This window comes from Hydra vulgaris, chromosome 04 (genome assembly GCF_038396675.1).
Source record: "Hydra vulgaris chromosome 04, alternate assembly HydraT2T_AEP".
In the NCBI taxonomy this organism is placed as follows: Eukaryota; Metazoa; Cnidaria; class Hydrozoa; order Anthoathecata; family Hydridae; genus Hydra; species Hydra vulgaris.
Window position 1 is genome coordinate 23,082,570 of NC_088923.1, and position 19,483 is coordinate 23,102,052.

The window sequence follows — 19,483 nt, forward strand, 5'->3', positions numbered from 1 at the left end:
CTGATCCTAGCATGTGTTCGGTTTCTTCTTTTTCTTCCTTAGTTGGTAAAGAACATGCAATGATCTTTATAAATCTATTATGGCTTTGGGTCCAGACAACATTCCTGTCACATTCTTGAAAAATTGTTCTTCATAACTCTCTTTATTTACTCCAAACTGTTTAATAAATGTTTGAATTAGTCTTATTTTCCTGCCTTCTGGAAAATGGCATCTGTTATTCCAATTTTCAAAACTCTGGTGAACATTCTGACCCCTCCATTTATTGTCCAGTTTTCATTCTGTTATTACATTGTTTTTGACTGAGTCACCTAACAAGTTCTGTAATTTATGCAGTTGTTTTTTGAGTAATGTTGATTTGGAATATAAGCTATTCAAAGTTAGTTTAACATATAAAGATAAAGAATGTTTCAGATTTTGTTGATCATAGTTTTATTATAAAATATGATACCAATGTTTTAAAGAAAAAAAATGAAAGTTAGGTGATCATCTATGCCATCTTAACACTGTTGTTTTACAGTTATTGTCTAGTGTATTATTATATTATTTTTATTTTATATTTTTTTTAATTTAAGTTCACCTCCCCAAGGCCGAGAAGGTCACTACAGACAAGGAGGCTACTTAGTTGTAGTTACAACCCTCTCTCAACTCTATAACTCCGAAACACAAACTTTGACGAACAAGGCCTCGGCACTGAGATACAAGTTGAGCATGGGGCATGGTGGGAATCAAACTTGGAACCTCTCGCTTATGAAGGAAATACTCTACCGCTACACCACTACTGCCTAAATATTATATTTTACTGAAAAAAAGTCTTATGGAATAATTTTATTCTCTATACTTTTTGTATGTCTCCTAAAGTTATGTGAGTTGTCATATGTGTGAAGTTTCGAGTTAGATTCCCACCACATCTCTGGTAGTACCCCATTTAACTTGTTTCTCCATGCAGCCACCTTGTTTGTCAAGGTTTAAGTTTCAGGGTTAATAGAGTTGAGATAGGGTTGTAACCACAATAAAGTAGCCTCCTCAACTGTAGTTGTTTTTTCAGCTTTGAAAATAATAATAAAAATAATAATTAAAAGATAATTCCTCAAAATTAGATTCAAAATCGAGATTCAAAATAAATTCAAAATTAGATTCAAAATCTCCTTTAAAATTATTATTTTGTTATGAACGTTTTGTTCAACTATGCTATGCCTTCTTTTATTGTTATACTGTGTTATTGTAATATTCTTTTATTGTTATATTGTTCTTGTATTGTGTTACCTTCTATTTTTCTCTTATAAGAATGATTATATATATTTTTAACTTGTCTGTTTTGTTTGTGCTATATTTAAAGCCTTGATATTTGCAATCCTTTAGAACCAACTTTATCTCTTATAATTTTTATATAAAAAATGTCAATGGTAGAAACTTGAAATTCAAATATGATATGATATATTATAGACACATTATAATATTTCAGTAAACGCACAGTTAAATTGCTTCATATTTAGTTTAAATTGGTCAAAAAAATATGGTTGATTTGGATTTACGTTTTAAGCTATTTAATGTAAACCTTTATTAAATTTTGAATATATGTTTACAATATTGACTTACATAAGTCATAATTGTAAACATTTAATAAATGTTTAATAAACATGTAGTTTAAGAGAATTAAAGCGTACATTATAAGTCTATTAATCTACAGGTTTTATAAAGTTCAATTAAAAATTTATAATATTGACATAAGTCAATATTATAAATGTTTAATAAATATACATTAAATGTATTGAAGTATAGAGTAAAATTGGGTAATTTTGCCGCTTTTGAAATTTCGCCACCAATTGGTGTGTATCTACTTTTATAACTATAACTTTACTCAGGAATAAGTTTTTTTTATAACTTATAATTCTATTAGAAGAAAAGCAAATTTCTTATCAAATTATATATTAAAAAAATCTTCTTTTTGTGATAACTTGATAAGAAAATTAATTGACAAAAATAATCTTTAAAAAAACAGGAAATTTAAAATTCTCATAAAAATCAAATTATTTATTTGCATTCATAATTTGAAAGACTAAAATATTGTTTTGTTTTTTTCTTTCTAACTTGATTGGTTCTATAGTTATTACAGAAATGCTATATGGGGGAACCATTTCTATTTTATATAAATAGGTGAGAAATTTTGCCACCTATTTATATTAAATAGAAATGTGCTTTGATTAGATAATTAATATTATTTCCCTTCCTCTTGTTTGATAAATAATTTCTCAAGTCATGTTGGTCTTATAATTAATTCTAATTAATTAAACTACAAGAGAAAATCTGTCACCAATTATAGCAAAGAGTTAATGGAAAAAGCCATTGCAAAAGTTAAAGCCGGCGAACTGAGTTGCTAGCAAGCTGCAGAATTATACTGCATACCTTGAAGGACACTAGGAGGAAGAATTTAATATCCAGAAAGGACAGCTGGGGCTGGTAAATCAACAAATTTCCTAAAATGTCCTACCTTTCTAGAAAAAAAAGATGTTAAAAAGGTGGAGGGGGTGACATGCCCCGATATTTCTTGGTATCGATGGCCATGCCCCCACTTATTGAGTATTGTGAGATTTCTTTTATTTAACTGATTTTAAATGTGTTTTTAAGATTTATAATTGAAAATAAAAAATTTGTTGTAAATAACATAGGTGGCGAAATTCCCCCAAATTAGATTTTATTGGGGTAATTTTGCCAATCCATTTTTTCTGTTCTAATTATTAAAAAAAAAAATTAAAGTAGAGTAACAGGGGGCATTAAATCCCATGTTTTCAAGAACTTTTCTTTCTCTCTTTGTAAAGTAAATAAATATTAAATTTAAACTGGAAATATTTTTTAGTTATAGACAAGACATATCTCTATATGTGCAAAAGCTGTATCCAGCAAAACTTTAAGTCATATAGTGAAAAAAAAAAGCTACAAAGTTACAACTAATGGCGAGTCAAATTTAAGAAAATGGTGGGAATAGGCTCCACTATGTAAAACATATATTTTTACTTTATTTTTAGGCACTTCTCACAGATTAAGTCTGTGGCTTCGCTATCAGCTCTGTCAGGAATTGCTGTGTATTTAACATGGTACCAAACACCACATAAGTCACAGTATATTCTTCTCTTTGACCTCTGTGAATACCACACTATAGACACAGTGTTGTCATCTTCATAACTGTCCCTATCATCCCAGGCATAGATTTCTTTTTTTGTGGTCTTTTTTATCTTGGAGCACTATCTTTTTTTGCTGCTTCTTCTCTCAGTCCCTTCAAACATTCAGCACCTGTTAGGCTTTCTCTTTGTGAAACCTGATGGTTCTTATTGACATATCATCCCCAGAAGTTTGCAGAAATCTGGGCTGCAGTTCTTTAAGAAAAAAATCATTAATAAATGACTTTTCTAAAAATGAAGTAGACAATGGTGTCTGTGGTCTTTCTTCAGGTGCTAAAGATAAAGGTGATGGTTCTGTTGATGATGCTGCTGATGACAATGATGATGACAGCAATACACGTAGTAGTGATATTAAGGCAGAAGCATTGTGAGCACTAGTTCTGAAAAGTACTTTTAATAGTGCTTAGATTCCTGGTTAGCAGACATCTGCTTACGTATAACAGAATTGTAGGCATCTGTCATCGTCTGGCTATTTGCATAGATTTTCCTGCCTTCTTTCTTATTCTTTTTGTATGTCTGAACCATTCTGCTAAATAAAGGGCGCAATAAGCTCTATTATCAAAACTAAAAATTAAAGAAAAATTTAAACTATTTCTACAAATAAATAACTTTTGTTTTCAATTTAAACTATATCTATGTAATATTTTTTAATTTAAAACATGAACTTTATTTATCTGATCAATGTTATTTGATTGTTTTAATCACCTTTTTAAACAGTTAGCATTAACAGGGGGTATTAAGCCTCTGCTAATTAAAACATTTGTTTTTATAAACTAATTAAACTAATTAATATTCAATAGACATTCTTCCAACAGCCATTTTACTTTGATAAATTTCTACCTAAATGCTTACTACTATAAATTTCTACTTAAATGCTGGATGACCTAATTGCCGACCTTACAGTGTCTGAAGTTGGCAATTTTTTGCTGACCTCAGAATTTTAAAAATTGATTTTATTTCCGAAAAACAAACCTTTTATTTAAATTCTAAACAAAATAATTAAAATAAAAACAGTAAAATGAAGGTTTTATTTTTAAATAAAACATATTATTTTTAAATTATACGTTTTATATATAAATAAAACATTTTGTTTTTAAATAAAAAATTTATATAAAATCATTAAAAATAACCACACAAAAACAATTGTTTTATTTAAATAAAATTATTTAAAAAATGGAAAAACATACATATTATTTAAATTCTAAATAAAATAGTTAAACCTAAATCAGCAAAATGAAAGTTATATTTAAATTCTAAATGAAGTAAAAAAATTAAAAAATGAACATTTTAATTAAATTCTGAATTAAATAAAACAAATAAAAATCAGAAAAAAATGAACGCATTATTTAAATTCTTAATAAAATAATTGAAATGAAAACATCATAACAAAAGTTTTAATTGAATTCTAAATACAAGTTTATTATTTTAACTTTAAACAAAATAATCAAGATAAAAATAGAATAAATAATGTTTCCTTTAAGTTCTGAACAAATAATGTTAAAAGCATAACAGGTAAACAAACATTTTACTTGTATTATAAATAAAGTAATTAAATGAAAAAAGAAAACTAGTTATTTAATTAAAATCTAAATTAAAAAAAACAAAAACAAAAGTAAGGAAAAACTTTTATTTAATTAGTAAACAAAACAATTAAGTTAAAAACAAAAAACAAGTTTTGTATTATTTCACAATAAAATAATTAAAATAAAATCGGCAAATCTTGTTTTCTGTAAATTTTATAATAAGCATTCCCATGTTAGTCTGCTTTTCAGTCTGTTTTGTTTTAAAACTGTGTTTCAAAAATTTTTGTGGACCTGATACTGATCTAATCTTCTCTGTTTAGCCAGCACTTTTGGGCTTGCCCACATGCCCGCAAAAACTTTAGAGAGCACATTAAAAACTCTTGTTAAAAAAATAAAAACGTTTTGTTTTAAATTACAACTTAATTTTTTTCTTCATTTCTTCAACTTTCATGAAAAATGGCTTTGTTTCCAGTTTTTTTTTTTTAATTATTTTATCTCTTATTTATTCAAAGCATTCTTTTCGCTGATTTTATTTTAATTTAAACAACAGAAATAAATCAGTTTTTAAATCACGCAGGCTAACTCATTATTGACCATCCTGCCAGCGCTTTTTCGCGTGCTGGCATAAAATTTCAAACAGAGAAGACTGGTGATCTAAAACGGTTTTAAAGCAGAAATTTTTTGCCAACCTTATTTTTACTATTTCCAAGATCTACCTGATTTTTCCAAAGTCATTTATAGGATTCTGACAAGACGAGATCTTTTGTACTTTACCTTATTTATAAAGTTGCATATTAAATACGATTGGAGCCAGCAGGGGATTTACTATAGCTAGTGCTTTCTGTTAAAATAATCTTTAGTAGCAGCCGAAGATTTTATTCTTCTTTCAGTGTTATTTTAAGTAGTCAAATAAAGCAGTGTTTGCCACATTTTAAATTTGACAAGTTTTATTAAGTTTAAATGCTTGTTACTTTTTTGACACTCTTAGATAAAAACAGCTGATGTTAAAACATCCAGATGCACCTCTACTGGTGATCCTCATTTAAAAACTTTTGATCAGCATTACTACAATCATTTTTATGTTGGAGATTATGTTTTGGTTCAAAGTACAGCACGAAACTTTAAGGTTGATATTTCAGTTTTAGAAGTTTTTAAGTATTTATTTTTATAATTTTTTGTTTTGTTTTTAATATATTCAAAAATGTTATTAGTTTAATTTTATATTTGTGTACCATCATAGGTGCATGTTCGAACATTTGCTTGTGGCTCAGTTTCCTGTAACTGTGGTGTAGCAGCACAAGAAGGTGATGATGTTATTGTAATAGATATGTGTAGAGACAATGTTCCTAGAGCAAGATTTGCTAGTACTGTAGAACCTCAATCAGGAACAACAATTACAAGGAACAACAATGGAAAAAGCTTTATGGTAAGCTTCTTATTGGTGGGTGTCTAAAATTTACTTGAGCCTCTTTTTATTTTAAATATTATTTCTCTTCCTTATTTTATCTCCCCGTTCTCTTTGCTTTTCTTATGTTATCGACATAAATCTTTTTTAATCACCCTTCATAAAACTATTTTCTACATACACTCTTTAACATTAGATTTTTAGGGGCATATAATAAAGAGAAAAAAATCCCGCCTAAACAAAGTACTTGGTTAGACTGAATGACTTTTAGTTTGTGTTCATATGAAAAAAACAACTTGTTTAATCAGGGCGTTTTTAAGGTCACTTGATGTTTGTTTATGAACAATCATTCACGTCAATTTTTAAATTAAAAACTAAAAGCGAAAGTTAAATAAAATCTATTCACTTTGCTAAACATTATTTGATAACTTTTAGTTTTTACTATATGTGTATTAAAAGTTTAATAATATTGCATGTTTTACAAAATAAGTATCATAAATTATTTACAAATGTTAAATTTTTTTTAACATACATGTTCAAACGACTTAAATTTAAAAATCAAGCAAATGCTGTTATATAAATTTTGTATCAAAGCTGTCCAGTCTACTTGAAGTTGGTTTATAGTTTGTGTTCATATGAAGAATTTTCGCCCCATCTAATCAGGATCCCAGAATTTATAGGTAAGATGATTTTTATATGAGCACCCCCTAAGTTGGTGAAATTTCAAATAGAGATAAGCTAAAATACGACTCAGCAGATTCATTAAGCCTCTTTTTGTAACTATTTAAAAATAACTTTTTTTTCTTTACAGAGTATTCTGATTTCCTTTACTGCAATCTTACTTCCATGGCTTTACCCCTTTTTTTTTAAATAAAAAATTTTTGAGACAGTTTTTAAGATGCACATACATTGACTGAAAAATATATACTAATTGAAATATTTAACTGAATTTAAATAAATTTCAATGATGGCGACAATAAAAACCGGTTTGCGTAGTTAAAAATCAATTTTTCAATGGCGGGGTGAATTTCTTTCAAAAGAGATGCAAATAATAGTTCATTTTGTGCTTTTAAGGTAAAAATTCATCAAACTACAGTATAGGAGTATTGGATTGAAAAAAAGTCATAACCCTAATATATTTACATATCAGTCTTCTCCATTTGAAATTCAATTCTAGCGCACAACAAAGCGCTGGCCAGATGGTCATTTTAAGGTTGGCGTACGCAATTTAAAAAAAAATCCACTTTTTTTGCTATTTAAATTAAAATAAAAACAGCAAAAAGAATGTTTTGAACAAATTTGGATAAGATAATTTAAAAAAACTGGCAAAAAAAAAAACATTTTTTAAAATTCTAGATAAGATAATTTAAATAAAAACATTTTGTATAAGTATAAAGCAAAATAATTAAAATAAAAGCATAATGAAAATCAATCTGAAAGAATTTAAAATAATATATACCAGCAAAATAAACTTTTTATTTAAAATCTCAATAAAGTAATTTTAAACAAAAATTGTAAAAAAATAAAAAAACATTTTATACAAATGTTAAATAAAACAGTTAAAATAAAAACTGAAAGACAAACGTTTTATTTAAATTCAAAATCTAATAAATAAAATAAAAATCTGGCAAAATGGACGTTTTGTTTAAATACTTATAAAATAATTTGATAAAAACAACAACAACAACAAAATTAATCTAAATTTTACACAAAATAATTGCATTAAGAATGAAAAAACTAACATTTAATTTTAATTCTCAATAAAATAATTCATCTATAAAAATTTTTTCACAATTTTTCATAAAAGCATTTAATTAACAAAAAAGATTTGTTGCAATTAAAAAAAAATATTTTTATTTTTTTGACAAGTGCTTTTTGAGCTTGCCAAAAATTTAGCAGACAAGGGCAAGCACGAAAAGGCTTGAGTGAGAAAACATTGGCTAAACTGAGAAGACTTTAAATCTTGTTATTCAAGCTTTTAACCAGCTCAACAAAACTTCATTTCCACAATATGCTTCAAATTTTATTAACATTTTTTGTTTACACATTTAATCTTTTTATTCTTTATTTATTAAAAATCCACTTCCCAAGACTGTTTAATAAATCTAAAGTGTTAGACTTGCGCAACAGAATTCCAAATAATGTCATGCTAAGAATCTGATTATTAATTTATTTTTTATAAAACCATCAATCTTATAATGATCTTATAATACTCTTAATTGCTTTGCATACAAAAAACATTAATGAAGCAGGACCATAGTTTGTTGCTTTATGTTTTAAATACATCTGGAATGCCCCTTTAATAAGATTATTTAAAATTAATTGACAATAGAATTAGTAAGTGACCAGGGCCCAGACCCCGGCTAAAAATGAGACTTATTGCAAACCCGGCCCCGGCAAAATTATAAGATTTAGCAAGGTTTGATAGTTAAGGCTAGAAAAAAGTTTATAATTCTTTTTTTATTATAATTTTAAGTTTACATTTATTGTTTATTACATACTGGCATATATTTATATATTTTTAAACTCTAATTTACTTTCAACAAGATTGCAAGCAACCACTATTAAGCTATGAGTTACTTTAAAATAAAAGAGAGGTTAAAATACTAGAAAATGGTTAACTGAAGACTTTAAAAGTTGCAGGATGTATTAAAATGAAAGACACAAAGATGGAGAAAAGTTAAAAGGCTTTTTCAATGTGCAAGTACAAAAAACTGAATTAATAAAAGTTTTTATAGCATGAAGGGAACGATACAGTAAAAGGATGCAACTTGTTGAATAAGAAGCCAAGTAAGAATGAGTTTTGGTTTATCGCAGTGATGATAGCTTGTTTGAACATTGACCATGATAGTATTTGTAGAAAAAGATCACAACCTTACAACAATGGGAGAGTGGTTCAAGCTTGGCAGATAAGGCAGGTCTAACTACATTTTCAATGACTTTGTCTGTGAGTAAGAAGGTTGTTATACGTTAATATAGGAATGCCAACAGTATTGCAACATTTTTTTGCAATAAATAAGTTTTGTTGCCTTGAAAAATTTAAATCCACAAGCCACTGCAATCAGATTAAAAATTTTCTGCTTGTTCTAAGCAATCAAAAAGTGAATATTTTTTGTCAAGACACAAGTATAAAGTTAAGTCCTTAGCTAATAGAGGTACTTTAGATGTAAAATTTTCATGAAGGTTGTTATTGTACATAAGAAACATTACAGGAGCAAAGATAGAACTTTGTGGTACCCATAAAGTCTCTTGAAATAAAGTGGAGTGTAGGCCTTCAAGATTAACTTAAATTCCACAGTTAAAAAGAAATAATTTATTAATCTCAAAAGCTTTATATAAAGAAACTAATAACAGAGGAAGGTTAATCGTAGGATAGAGTTTCTAGAGTTTTGAAAAATAGGAACCACTTGTTTAGCACTTTTTAAAAGGTTTGCAAATATTGAAGAAAATTCTGGAAAACACTTTTTTAAGACAATGATAGAAATCTTGTCTGGAGCACAAACTGAAGAAGTGTTCAATTGAGAATTAACTTGAGCATTAGAAGTCATATTGATTTTAATGTTTAACAATGGGTTAATCTGTTCAACTGGCAGAAAGGGTGTGGCCATTAGATTCAAGAGTTGAATTAGAGTAAGATTTTTTTGCAAATAACTCAGCCTTATTCTGGGGAGAAGTAAAAAGTCAAACCCACGAATTAGAGAATAAATGTTAGACTTATTTTAGTTAACGACACTGTTGAAGACATACTAAAAGTCTCTAGATCCTAACATCTGAGTTACGATAAAAGATTTAGTAAAATGAGAATAACAGAACTTAACATCAGACAGGACCTTTTTACATTGGCTTCTTAGAATAATAAAAAGGCATTTGTTTATAAGGAAGATGTTCTTGTAAAAAAGATGAAAAAAATGATTACCGTTTAATAAAACAACTGCTCAAGATGGTAAAAAGTGAGGAGTAGAATGAGACTTGACTTGATATTAAAGAGAAGGAATAGAAGCATTTATTCCAGAAGGATTTATTTCAAGCATTTATTCTAGAAGGAATAAAAGCTTCCAAGATGCGCTTTTTGCGTACATATTATATAAACATATATTTTTGGGTATAAACATATATTTTGCTATTTATTTAGATGCTGGCAAACAACATTCTTTCACATTTATATTAACTTTAGTATTTATATGGTGTAGTCTTTGCCAAAATTGAAGACGATCAGATGAATTTGTGGTGTGACTAACACTACAAGAGAATGAGGCATAGTCTTAGACAGATTAGAAAAATGCATCTTATTGGACAACATTTGTTAGAGAAGATTAAAGTGATTTAGATATCAGCATGTAGAGAGGTAGAAGCTTCAGAAGAAAATAGTAGTGGTAGAAGTAAGAAAACTTAAATACAGTGCCTTATATATTGTATGAAGGAGGTTTAGTTAAAGAAAGAAAATGTTCTAGATTGTTTATGTTAGAGAAACAGCATAGAAGAGGAAAGTTTAAGCCTGATGATGATGACGGCGATGATGATCATGATCATGATTATGATCATGATGGTAATGATGATTATGATGATTATGTTAATCATAATGATGTTTATATATGCATATATACAAAATATAACATGAATTTTGAATAAAAAAATATATACTGTAGGATGTATAATTGTTTATGCAGCCTTGGTCACAAACCTGGCCCCGGCTATATTTTATCGAACCTGGCCCTGCTCAAATATTGATTCCGGTCGTTTACTAAATAGAATTGCTATTTTATTGCCAATATAGAAATAACATTAGAACATCCCATTAAAACTCTTAGATGCACTTTATCCTCTCCAGTAGATAACATATACTATTATTTCTGTATTTGCAATCTTTCATTCCGTATTTGCAATTGGTTCAGCAATTACTTTTTTAAAACTGGATTTTTGTTTTCAATTTGAAAAACTGAATAAAAAAATTATTCAATACTTTAGCAATATCTGATTCAATCCATCTTCCATTTCAAGAGCATAGATCTTCTGATTAATTTTTAGACGTTTTAATGTTTTTATGTTTATATGTCAGTTAAGATTTTTAAAAAAATTCATGATCATTTTCTCTGATAGGAGATTTTACAGTTTATTTTGTAACTTTTTTTTGCTTTTATTCACTTCCAACAAACCTGCAAGCCACCACTATAAAGTTGAGAGTTACTCGAAAAAAAGAATAGAGTTTAAAAGCAAGGAAATGGTTAATAGAAGACTTAAAAAGTTGAAGGTTGTATAAGTCAGGGAAATATGAAGATGGGAAAAAGTTCCAAAAGGTCGAATTGGGAAAAAAACTAGACAAATAAAACTTTTTAAAGCATGCAGAGTCAGATGCAACCAAAACTCATTCATGCTTGACAAATCAAGTGAAAATGAGTTTTGGTTGGCAGAACTATAGATGATCTTTGAGCAGGGACCATGATATTTTTTGTAGAAAAAAGAAAGAGGTGCAACTTTAAGATAATGGGTGAAAGGCTCAAGTATGGCATAGGGGATCCAACTGCATTTACAATTTGTTTTTTAGACCCTGTCTAGAAGAGAAAGAGCAACTTTAGAAGAACCAGCCCATATATTGTGAAAGTATTCTTCACAGGGGTAAAAAAGAGATTTGCAGAAGTAGAGAATGGAATCAGAAGTTAAATAATGGCAAGCATGATAAAAAGAAGCAACTATAGCAGATGCTAACTTAGCTTTTGATTGTATATATGGTTTTCATGAGAGGTTGGTAGTGAATGATAGTCCACTAAGACTTAAAGAAGAGGGCTCAGTTAGAGGGTTGTTGTTCATCAATATAAGAATGTCAACAGTACTGCGATAATTGTTTGCAGCAGTTGCATTTACTGTTGTTTAGTAAAAATAAGTTTTGTTGGAATTAAAATTCACTAGCCACTGCAAGTCTTTATCTTTTACAGAAGTGAGATCAGATTCAAGATTGGCTGCCTATTCTAAGCGAAAAGAGAAGACTTTTTATCAAGACAGGAGTATGAAGTTGAGTTAACAGCAAATAGAACTACTTTAGATTTAAGGTTGTCAGGAAGATTAATAATGCAGATGAGAAATGAAATAGGACCAAGGATAGAACCTTGAGCTACCCCAGAAGTTACTGGAAATGAAAAGAGCAATAGTCCTAGCCTTGCTTGATCTAATGCACAATAATATCCTTCAGTCGCAGCAGTTAGCAACTTAGTTGTAAGGCAAGGCGATTAAAAAGAATATTGATTGTTTGACAGTAAGTTATTTGAGTCAAGATGGGGTGTTAGGAATTTGTTGATCAAAGACTCAAAGACCTTACTAATAATAGATAGAAGACTAATTGGACAATAGTTATAGGGGTCAGAATATTTTTGGGAGTTTTTAAAAATTGGAACCACAAATGCCATTTTCAAGCAGGCAGGAAAACGAGATTTAGTCATACACTTATAAAATAGTTTAGGGAGAATTGAAGAGAGTTCTGGAGAACACTTTTGTAATACTGAGACAGGAATGTTTTCTGGACCACTGGGCGTAGAAGAGTTTAATTGATTTATGACTTTAGCAACAGAAGCTGGAGTAATTTGAATATATAACAATGGGTTAATCTGTTTAAATGAAACAGAAGAAGGAGTATAACTATAAGATTGAAGAGTTAAATTAGAAAAAAAGTTCTTTGCAAATAGTTCAGCCTTATACTTGGGTGAGGTATTAAGAGCAGTCCCATAAATGAGAGATAGAGAGTTAGATCTACCTTTGTTAGGAACGCTGCTGAAGATTTTTCAAAAGTCTCTTTAGCCTAACTTCTGAAGTACATTTTGAGATTTAATGAACTGAGAATAATGGAGCTCAGAATCAGACAGCACCTTTTTACATCAATTTTTTTCAAAAATAAATTGGTGTTTGTTCTAATAGGAGTTGTTCTTATGAAAAAGATGAAAAAAATGATTAGGATTAGATATAGCAGCTGCACAAAAAGGTGAAAAACCATGGAATAGAATAAGGCTAGACTTGATCCAGGAGGTTACATAGAAGGCATTTATCAGTAGAGAAGAAAAAGACATAAGACAGCCCAAGGACTGTTTCAAAAAAAATCACAAAAAGAATCCCAGTTAGCTTTAGGGCAGTAGTAATTAGTGTGATGGTTGGGTGAGTCCAAAAAGGAAGTACAAAATAAAAGATTTATAGAGATCTATTAATAGAGATTGCATAGTTGGAACCACTTAGGGGGGAGAAAAAGGAGAAACTGAACATAAGCTAGGGTCAAAGACAAGACACATATTAGGGAGTGAAGGTAAGTGATTAGGGTTGTCTTAAAATTGAGTCACACAGTTAACTATCTGAGTACGAGATAGAGAAATGTAAAAGTTATGAGCTTTAGTGCCAGCAATATCAGTGGTGTTAGAGTTAAGCCATTCAGTGTGATAAGCATTAACGTCACCAATTGCAACAATGAAGGCATAAAGGGGTAAAGAGAAAGAGCATGGTCAATATGATTAGGAATTACATTCAAAAGAGTGCAGTTAGGTATGAAACATAGGGCAGGTATCACTGGTAAGCAGTACTACCTGCCCTATGCTTCCTGTAAGCAGTACTTTGAATCATTAATAGGAATATTTTGGATGTGCATAAAGAAAAACATTACATCTAACAAAATACTATAGATTTTGTTACTAAACTTTTTTTTCTTATTAAACAAATATTTTTAACACAATTTTTTGGCTTCGTCAATTTTTTGAATTTTTTATTCACTTTAATATAAGTCATTGATTTACTAATTTATTTTATAAGAAATAACCAAGATACCAACCCATCTCTAAATAGGAGATTGTGTTATCCAAATATCTTTTTTTGCATTATAAATGCTTTTGGCTCACTTGTTAGTAACAACAAAAATAACCTAAAGTTTGGCAGCACCAAAATTTGTAATGAAAAATGGGTAGAAAATTAAACCTTTAAAACCTCTTTAAAATAAACCTGTATATTATTTGAAAAAAAAGGAGAGAACTATAAATATTGATGAAAAAGAGTGACACTGTTATCACCTCTGTGCTGTTGTGATTGTGCCTGTTGTCCAAGTATCTATTGATGTTGCTTTTAAAGTTGCCAATTGATGTTGAATTAATGGTATACCCTGAGAGTGCATTTCTTGGTTTAACTATGCAATTGATGAAAGAAAAAAATCTTTTATCACAGTCTTTAACTAAATGCATTTTAAAAAATTGATGGTAACTTGAATTCTAAGAAGCCTGTTGAGATGGTCTATTACATTTCGAAATTTGAAAAATTAATTAAATATTGTTAATAATTTGACCCTAAGTTTTCGTTTTGATTCTGTTACAATAAATTTGGACAATTGCCATCAAGGTAAATTTTTGTAGGTCTTTGATCTTTTTCTAAAATTTAACAGGTTACTAAAAACCTGGAATTTCATTTAAGGGTTCCCATAGTTTTTAATGTAGAGAGAATAATCATTAAAAAGAGTTTTTATTTATCTATTTTAATTAAGTTTGCCTTCAATTAGTCTCTTTCTTTGGATTCGACCAACTCTAAGATGAATTGACCCAAAAGTCTTCGATTAGGCTTTTTGTTAGTTTTTTTGTTGAGTTGTTATATGAAAAGTCACTTTGCCCCATTCCCCATTTTGCCATGTTTTCCCTTATATATATATATAAATATATATATATCACCTTGTCATGTTTTCCCTTATACATACATACATATATACATATATATATATATATATATATATATATATATATATATATATATATATATATATATATATATATATATATATATATATATATAGATATATTTAATAATATAATTTCAATACTAATAAAATGCCAAAGATATTAATAAATGACAGAAATCGCATCATTGTTTTACATGAAGAGAGCTATAGTCAAGTTAAAATAGCCAAATGTGTGAATTGTTCGCAAGACTAAGTTCAAAAAATAGTTAAAAAATATAATGAAACTAGTGATGTAGTGAATAAAAAGGAGTCTGGTTGTCCCAAAAAGTTAAGCCTACGTGATGAACAGTTTAAAAATAAAAGCACTACCAAATTGCAAGAAAGTAAGTGCAGAACTTGTTTAAGATCTTAAAAGAGCTAGTGGAACTTTAGTACATGCATCTACTGTGCGACAATCTTTCATAAAATCTGGATTAAAAGGCTGTGTAGCTATTAAAAAACCTTTAGTACACAAAGGTAATAAAGAAAAAGGAATAAAGTTTGCCAGAGAGTACAAAGAGTAGCAGGAATCAAAGGGACAAGGTATTATTTACAGACGAATCTAAATTTCAAATTTTTGAGAGGAATAGACGTCAGTAGAAAAAAGAAAGGGAAGAAAGGGAGAGGCATTGAAGGAGCCATGTCTGGCATCAACTATTAAACATGGTGGAGGGAATATTTAAGTTTAGGGGTGTATTTCAATAAAAGAGTTAGGAGTTATTGTTAGAATAACAGCTAAAAGCTTACAGGTGAAAAATATAAAAATATTTTACATAGTCATACTGTGCCTTTTGGATGACAACTGATCAGGGATTATTTTATCCTACAGAATAACGATCCCAAACATACTTGCAAATTAGTTAAAAATTATTTGTCAAATCTGGAAGAGGAGGGAGTGCTTCAAACCATGCCTTCGGCTCCTCAGAGCCTTGATTCGAATATAATCGAAAATGTTAAGGACTACGAATATGGAAAGGTTGCCAAAGAATCTAAATGAGCTTTGGAATGTTCTAAAAGAAGAATGGTATAATATCCTTATCATATTTATTAAAAATATGTATAAAAGTATAAATAAAAGACTCCAAGCTGTTATTGTAAATAAAGGTGGTCACACTAAATATTACTTGTCTATGTATAGTTATAAATTTAAATGTTTTTAATAAAACTTGTATTATATTACACAATTAATTAAAAAATGTTTGTATTTATATTTTTGTTTCAATTTCATTTTGTTTGACATTTTATCTTGAATATATTAAAATTAGGTGCTACTTTCTTTTGCACAGTACTATATATATATATATATATATATATATATATATATATATATATATATATATATATATATATATATATATATATATATATATATATATATATATATATATTGCTCATAATTTGTTATATAAGTTGTTAAACAAATCCTTATGAATTTATTGTGATTTTATATAAAGATTACATTTCCTTCTGGTGCTTTTGTTAAATTTGATGCTTTTCATTGGTATGCTAATTTTTATTATGCTAACATCGATGTCCAAGTACCCTCTGATGATTTTCAAAATACACAAGGTTTATGTGGGACTTTTGATAATAACCAAGGCAATGAAAGGATCCCAAGAGGTGAACAATCTTCAACCAATGACCAAAACAAGTTTACTGAAAGTTGGAAGTACATTTTTTTTTTAATTTTTTTAAATAAATCTAAATTTATTTTCATTTTATTATCTTTTTAATTGTATTGTTTTTGATATTCATTTTTGTTATCATAGATTGAATTTTGTGGAGAGTTTGTTTTACTTTAAAGGAGGTCCTCAAAAGTGTACAGCAACACGAGCGAAGACATACTGTGTTTGTAGTTAATCATGCTGTGGGAATGAACGCAAAGTCAGTTGTGATTTTGAAGGGTATGCAGATCGGCCAAAATATTTAAATGGCATGGTTGGATGGAAAAAGTTAGAATTTCCTGGTAAAGTTGTTGGCTTTTAAATAAAATAGATAGACACTTTTTTTATTTTATTTACATAGAATATTTTATTCATATACAGAACATTTTATTCATATATGGTACATTTTATTCACATACAGAACATTTTATTTGCATATGAAGCATTTTATTTACATTGAGAGCAATTCGTTTACATACAGAGCATTTTATTTACATAGAACATTTTATTCACATACAAAACATTTCTTCTGTACACTTTTTAATTATTACCCATGATATTTTTAGTGGAAAATGAAAATATTCTTTATTTCTATTGAACTCTTTTGTTTTAGTATTTCATACTTTCTGTCCTTGTTATGCTTCGATCAAAGTTTGGATTCTTAGTTACAAAAGTTTCTATAATTTTTTTTAGTTTCACTTTATTGTATCTTTGTAAACTTTGGTCTAAAGTAGGAAGAGGAATTCTTCTTTTTGCAAAAGTTTTGCAAAACTGTGTGTGGCTTGCACTCAATTTTGTCATTGAAATTAGTTTTGTCTTTTATGTTGTTGGGTTCTTTTGAATTGAAATATACAGCTTTTTACATAATTTACTTCTTGAATAATAATCACATCTTTTTTCACATTTTGAATAATAATCACATCTTCTTTCACATTTGCATACAAATCTTTCTAGGATATGATATATTATTAGAATTTAATTCATTAGATTAATAAACTTTGTAAACTTTTTGTATACTATACCTAATTTATTTTTAAATTTATACAAAATAAAAGTATTTGAAAAAATTTATGTTATTATTATATTGCATATTGCATTTATTATTATATATTGATCTTATATTTTTAAAGCATTAAGATGCTTTAACCCATATCAAATATAATATGTAAATACATTTCCGACTTAACAGAACAAATTTTTTATTCTGATCAAAAGAGGGAGCATTTCCTGTATTTAACTGATTTTAATTTTGCAATTGATTTTGCAATTTGCCATTTTAATTAGATAGGCAGCAATTGATTTATTTTTTCAACACATGTCTACACATGAGCTAAAATGTACAACCATGTTCTAGATATAAAATAAAAATTTTTCAAACCATAGTAACATTCTTAGTTATGTCACATCACAAAGATCCATGGGAAATCTATTGTAACCAATGAACTGATAGTTGGGAGATGTAAGATAACCATGAAGACCCATTGGATAAGTATGAAATGCAAATTATCTTTAACTGTCAACATAAAAAAGTTCCATATTGCTTTCTTTTACTTAAGTTTTTAAATATTTTTTTTTTTTATCTTATTGAAGTTTTGGAGTTTAAGTACTCAATAGCTTTTGTAACAATTTCAAGTCTTATATATACATTGTTACATATATGTTATATATGATATATTATATGTTATATATGCACTTAATTGGTTTGTTAAAAATTGCACCTTTTATATACACTATGTTATTTAGATATATTGTAAGCCTTTTTATTTTGTTTATGGTTTTATTTTAAACAATTGCTGATGCTTCTAAGTTGGAAATTATTTTTTTCTTTTAATTTAATTTTTTATTTTTAGGTGCTGAGAATTGTGGGCGTCGTAAGCGCAGATCAATATCTGATAATGTCATCATACTTCCTGATGATGGTAATACAGGAGTCTATGATTACAATCCTCCTCAGCTTTCTGGTAGTAATACTAATTCTTTTCCTACAAAATCTGGAATCACAGAAGATAGAGCAAAAAATGTATGTAAGAACAAAATTCGAAATTCAATTGCAGGCAAGGCTTGTATTGATTTCATTGGAAATACTTTTTCAACAGATGAATACGAGAAACAATGTGTGATTGATATTCAAGTGAGTTTATTATAAAGTATAGCAAATAAAATATGATATATAATTAAAAAATATTTATATTTATTAATACATTTATTATAAATTAAAGTAGAAAAATAAAGGAAAAATTTATAATGAATTATTTTTAATATCGATCTAATGAGTTTGGTTAGTTAAGTTTTATTTGTGTTGTCTAAAGTCTATGATGTGTACCTACTGCAGTTTTAGTTGCAATTTTTAGCTAGTTCTAGCCAAAAAGTAATTTCTAGCCAATTACTTCTCGACTTGATCATAGCTACATTTTTACATTAGAGCACAAATAGTTTTTTAATTCCCTACTCTCTACCACTAAAGTAGTTGAATAACTTTTTATGAAAAAGATTTTTCATGAATCGTGCAAAAATAAAGCAAGAATTGTTACCTGAAGGTATGATACATTGATTCTGGATGAATTTATTATAATTTTTATCAGTCAAATATTTAAAAGTAGTAATAAGTAGTAAGTACAAAGAAAGGTTGTTATAACTACATGTCAGCTACTTGAAAAGAAAAATTATAACTACTGTGTAACAACTTAAAACATAATTAGTAATTGTTATTATAAGTTATAGTTATAACTACAAGTTATAATTTCCATACTATTAATTATCAATAGTTATAATTTGTAGTAAAGCATAGTGGTCTTGTTTAGTTTTGATAGTCCTAATGTTTTCATGAACATTAACAATTTAATTATATGTTTTAAAATTTATTAAAATTTCTTTAAAGGTAACAGACAGTGAAAGAGTAGGTGTTGAATCTGCTATAAATAGTTTAGTCAGTGTATGTGAAGAACTCACTTTAAGAGATTTGACTTTCTGGAAAAATGCAGATGGAAACA

The 19,483-nt window shown here is 28.1% G+C and overlaps 1 protein-coding gene across 4 annotated transcripts in view; it reads left to right on the top strand.

The window, feature by feature from the left end:
• Nucleotides 1–18,510, top strand: part of LOC100198982 (von Willebrand factor D and EGF domain-containing protein) — a 72,147-nt gene extending 53,637 nt beyond the window's left edge. For all 4 annotated transcript variants that reach the window (XM_065795822.1, XM_065795824.1, XM_065795825.1 and 1 more), the window contains 5 exons: nt 5,688–5,825; nt 5,940–6,125; nt 16,284–16,498; nt 16,599–16,795; nt 18,344–18,510. In XM_065795822.1, coding sequence (XP_065651894.1) covers nt 5,688–5,825; nt 5,940–6,125; nt 16,284–16,498; nt 16,599–16,689 — 630 coding nt within the window. In that variant the 3' untranslated portion in view covers nt 16,690–16,795; nt 18,344–18,510. The remainder of the gene's footprint in view (nt 1–5,687; nt 5,826–5,939; nt 6,126–16,283; nt 16,499–16,598; nt 16,796–18,343) is intronic.
• Nucleotides 18,511–19,483: the final 973 nt, after the last annotated feature.